This window comes from Lycium ferocissimum, chromosome 5, assembly GCF_029784015.1.
Source record: "Lycium ferocissimum isolate CSIRO_LF1 chromosome 5, AGI_CSIRO_Lferr_CH_V1, whole genome shotgun sequence".
NCBI lineage: Eukaryota > Viridiplantae > Streptophyta > Magnoliopsida > Solanales > Solanaceae > Lycium > Lycium ferocissimum.
Window position 1 is genome coordinate 60,286,945 of NC_081346.1, and position 4,909 is coordinate 60,291,853.

A 4,909-nucleotide genomic window follows, 5' to 3' on the forward strand; every position below is an offset into this window, starting at 1 on the left:
CCACCCTTTATCTTTTATGTAATTATTGTGGACCCATTTTACTCATAGATTATCTGTTTTTTGGGCTATGTTCCACACATACTTCCCTATAGCTGCCTCATTCCACCTTATGCAATCAGTGATCCCTAATCCACCTTCTTTTTTTGTTCTACATACTAAATCCCAGGCCACCAGAGGAGTTTTTGTAGTTGTACATTTTCCAGCCCAGAGAAAATTCCTGCATATTGTTGTAATACCCTTCAATACTTGCTTTGGTAATAAGAACATTGAGGACCAGTAGCTATGCATATGTAGCAATATAGCATTAACCAGTAACACTCTGCCTGCATAAGACAGATTTCTGGTTTCCCATCTTCTCACTCTAGTGGTCATTTTGTCAATCAAGACCTCACAGTCCATTTTGGATAATCTTTTAGCTGCTATAGGCACTCCTAAATATCTGAATGGGAGTGTCTCTCGTTTGTATCCAGTTAACTCACACACATCATCTATACATTTGGTCTCCATATTGGTAGTAAAGAGACTGGATTTGGCTGCACTTGTGTGTAAACCTGAGGCATTGGAGAAGCTTTTTAAAGCTCTTAGTAGCAGCAAGATAGAGTGGAATTCTCCATGGCAAAACATAAGGACATCGTCTGCAAAACAAAGATGGGTTAGTTGTAGATTTTTGCACATGGTGTGATAAATGAACCCTTCTTGAGAGGCAGCCAGGTTCATCAGTCTTGTGAAGTACTCCATACATATAACAAAAAGCAAGGGGGAGATTGGATCCCCCTGCCTCAGTCCTCTTTGTCCTTGAATGTTGCCAAAAAATCCCCCATTGATTGCTAAGGTATACTGAGGGGTAGTTAAGCATTCCATAATCCATCGAATGAACAGCGGTGGGAACTCTAAAGCATATAGCATTTCCTTCACAAAAGCCCATTCTACAGTATCGTAGGCTTTCTTAAGGTAAATTTTGATCAAACAACTACTAGCAGAGTTCTTTCTATTATACATTCGTACTAGGTCTTGACATATGAGGATGTTTTGTGCTATTGTTCTCTTTGCTACAAAGGCACTCTGATTTTCTGACACGATTGTAGGCAGCACTGTTTTCAATCTGTTACATAGTGTTTTTTAGACTATTTTATAGGTGATATTGCAACACGCAATAGGTCTATAGTCTCCTACCCCTGCAGCATGATCTGATTTTGGTATTAAGGTAACCACTGCCCTATTCCACACCCTTAGCATTTTCCCATTTTTGAAGAATTCTAAGACTGCATCCTCTACTTCGGTATGGACTACCTTCCACGCATCCTTAAAAAATTGGCTTTCATAGCCATCAATGCCTGGAGCTTTGTCCCCTGATATTCCCCATAATGCTTGCTTGATTTCTTGTTTTGTCACTTGCTTTTCTAGCCCCTGTCTTTGCTCATTTGTGACCACTGGTCCCTGCTTTACCACAGCACCACACCTTTGCGTATCTGTCCATATTACGTGTCCCAAGTAGAGTGTTGTAGAAATCCACAAATGCTTGAGCAATATCATCCATATTTGTCTGTGTATTGCCTGCTGTGTCAATGATATTGAAAATCTTGTTAGTGCTTATTCTTGCTTTTAGCATCTGTTGGTAGAATTTTGTGTTCATATCTCCTTCTTTCAGCCATTGGCACTTGTATTTCTGTTGGAGGAATTTGTTTCTAGCCCAGCTCCACCTTTTAGCTTCCTTAGCACATCTGATTTCCTCCTGAATCAGGGCACAGTTCAGAGGATCTCTTTGTAGTTCAAGTTGACATCTTTCCGTCTTTTGCCAAGGCTTTCTCAGTGCTCTTTTCTACCTCATTAAACCTTTCTTTATTAATGGCCCTCAGTGTTGTCTTGAGTCGATTTAATCTTCCTACCAACTGGTACATTTTGGTTCCTTTGATAGGCTTTTCCCAATTGTTCTGAATCCTTACTTCAAAGTTAGGAGCTGAACTCCAAATGTTAAAATATTTAAATCTTGGTGTTACTTTTGGAGTGCCTGCCCAGGTAATGATTGCTGGGCAATGATCATATAATCCCTGAGTTCCAAAATGGACTTCAGAATCAGGAAGCTTTAGTATCCACTCTCCATTTATTAATACTCTGTCTATTCTGCTATAGACTCGATGTCCCTCCTTTTGTTTATTATTCCATGTATAGAAAGAGCCTGATGATTTCAGGTCCTATAGTGCACAATCATTGATACATTGTTTAAACTCACTAATTTCTGACATTATGACAGGACTGCCAATCCTCTTATCTTTGTGAGTAATGCAGTTGAAGTCTCCCATGGCAGTCCATGGCCCCTACACAGTGCTATGTACCATACCCAATTCTTTCCACAATTCTCATCTTAGTGCTTGATCATTAAAGCCGTACACAATGGTGACATTAAAATTCCTTTTAGTACCCCTATGAGTTACCTCACAATGAATCATTTGTGAGGTGACATAGAGTATATTAACTACATAGATCCCTGGTTTCCACAGTAACCATATTCTTCCCCCAGGGTGTTGTACCAAATTTGTACTGAAAGACCATCCATTACACAGGTTAAGAGTAGCATCATGAGCTTTGGCTCTCTTAACCTTTGTTTCTAGGAGCCCAAATAGACCAGTTTTACTATTATGCAAAAAGAGGTTCATCTCCTTCTGCTTCTCTGGTCTGTTAAGGCCCCTGGTATTCCAGAGCCCTATGCTATCCATAAGGTAAGGGTATTTCCCCACCCCTTCCATTTTTACGGGACCTTACTAACTCCTCTTCCTTCAGGGGATGGAAGAGCAGTTAGCAGTAACTGTTTTGCCATGCCGTCAGTGCTGTTTGTGACTTCTATACCTCTTGGGAGTTGTGCATTTGTGCCTTTTGTTACAACCTTCATACCCTGTTCCTCTTCAGGTTCTTCTAGTGCATCAAAAGTATTCCCAATTTTAAGAGGCATCTCCTTTACCACTGCTTCCTGGTGAGTTTTCTTTGATTTTGGTTTTGCTACTTTATTACCTTCTTCTACCTTCCTGTGCTGTTATGGTTGTGTGCCCTTCTTTGTTTCCTCATCTGCCCTCTGTTTCCTAGAATATTGTTGATCATGCCCAAAATTTTTACAGTAAGTGCATAACACTGGCTTCCACTCGTATTCCACTTTTTGATCTATAATGTGCCTGTCACACCCTAACCTGATAGGGTGTGATGGGCACCCGACCCTTACTTAGGGCCGAGCGAACCCGCTGACTCTCGTGATACTCATAATCATACTGGGCCCTTAAATCGTAACATAAGTACATAATGAAAGTCTTTCAGGAAACAAACATGCTTTGCGTTCTTTCTCAAATCAAATAAATTCTGTAATCATATGACATCTGAAATATAATGCATAATGATACATCGGCTTACAGAGCCGCTTACAAGACTGACATATTATACACATGACTCTGTCTGCAAAGTCTCTAACATAAACTAAGATATCATAACACAGACGCTCTGACTCGGCAGCACTCCGGGAGGAAATGGAGCTCGCCAATCCAGCTGGAACATCTTCTACTCATCTGTGTACACCTGCGTGGCATAAAACGCAGCCCCCGAAGGAAGCGGGGTCAGTACGGAATATGTCCGAGCATGCAAAGCATGAAATACAAATAAATAAGATCGTACTGAAATAAGGAGTACATCAAATCGTAAGACTTGTCTTTGAAACATAATTCATGCGTGTCAACCTCAAGTCAAATTCAGTGGGAACGGAGAAACATAATTAGAAAATCATTTGTACATATGCATAGATATAACGTGCCCCGGCCCTCTAGTGAGGGACGCGGTAAGTAAAAACATCATATACATATACATATATATATATATACGTACCCGGCCCTACAGTGAGGGCTCGGTGAAGTAATCATCATATCATCATGTCATCACAAATATATATATATATATATATATATATATATATATATATATATATATATATATATATATATATATATATATATATCGTACCCGACCCTCAGTGAGGGACTCGGTGAATAGAATCATCATATGCCATCCGGCCGCCATCCCCATATCATTACATCATCATACATATATATACCGTACCCGGCCCTCTAGTGAGGGACTCGGTGAACAATGCAATGAAACTGTGCACGAATACGTACCCGGCCCGGGACTCGGTGAAAGACATATTGAGCTTTGCGCGAGCGGAGTAGTGAGAAACCATATGCATATAAATCATCATTACAGACTCAATGAATAAGTAAGTAGTCGACGCTCGAGAGTTAAAACGGCAATCATGTCAAGTTCTTTCAAAAAAAGAGTCATTATGACTATACAAAGGAAAATCTCGGGGACCACGGATATGCATCAAACCAATCCGGGCCCGCCCATGAAAGTTAAAGTCATTATACGTTATAGAATCATTTGCGAGCATATCAAAGCAATCCGGTTCCGTCTATGAAAGTTACGGACATTTTTAGACATCGGATCCTTTAAGAACAAAGCTTTTGTGCAACCTTTAAAATCCAATCATACAAAAACATAAGGACCATGGCTCAACTATATTAAGAATGCGGATATCAAGAAATGAATAAGACTCTTATATATGCTCGGATCATAGGAATGGAATTGCCCCGAGACTCATAACTTATCATAGCTTAATCATATCTAAGACATGCCAAAGAAGGAAAGGGGTAAGCCTTACATACCTCGTCCGCTTCCTAAGCTAATCCGAACTTACGTCTCAGCTTCTCAAGATCTACAACAACGTCATTTGATATCAACATTAGCTATAAGCACTGAAGGATTCAATTCCAAGCCATCATTTTATCTACAGAAATTTGGGCAGCATTTCCCTTATAAATTCAACAACCCCGAGAATTCAACTCTGCCAAATCTTCAACAACAATACCAACAACCA

The 4,909-nt window shown here is 40.0% G+C and overlaps 1 protein-coding gene across 1 annotated transcript; it reads right to left on the minus strand.

The window, feature by feature from the left end:
- Positions 1 to 1,119: 1,119 nt before the first annotated feature.
- LOC132057880 (uncharacterized) lies at positions 1,120 to 2,744 on the minus strand. The gene is made up of 4 exons (XM_059450471.1): positions 2,433 to 2,744; positions 1,824 to 2,192; positions 1,555 to 1,732; positions 1,120 to 1,469 (listed from the first exon to the last, which is right to left on the minus strand). Exons 1-4 carry the CDS (start codon positions 2,742 to 2,744, stop codon positions 1,120 to 1,122), a joined length of 1,209 nt encoding a protein of 402 aa, XP_059306454.1.
- Between the last annotated feature and the right edge of the window lie 2,165 nt (positions 2,745 to 4,909).

What these genes read in the sequence shown, in the direction of transcription:
- LOC132057880 (XM_059450471.1), bottom strand. Translation starts at nt 2,744, where the DNA reads ATGGAAGGGGTGGGGAAATACCCTTACCTTATGGATAGCATAGGGCTC. An exon ending in CACAAATGATTCATTGTGAG is followed by an intron (nt 2,193 to 2,432) that starts GTAACTCATAGG and finishes TGTGCACTATAG; the next exon opens with GACCTGAAATCATCAGGCTC. An exon ending in CAATATCATTGACACAGCAG is followed by an intron (nt 1,470 to 1,554) that starts GCAATACACAGA and finishes TAATATGGACAG; the next exon opens with ATACGCAAAGGTGTGGTGCT.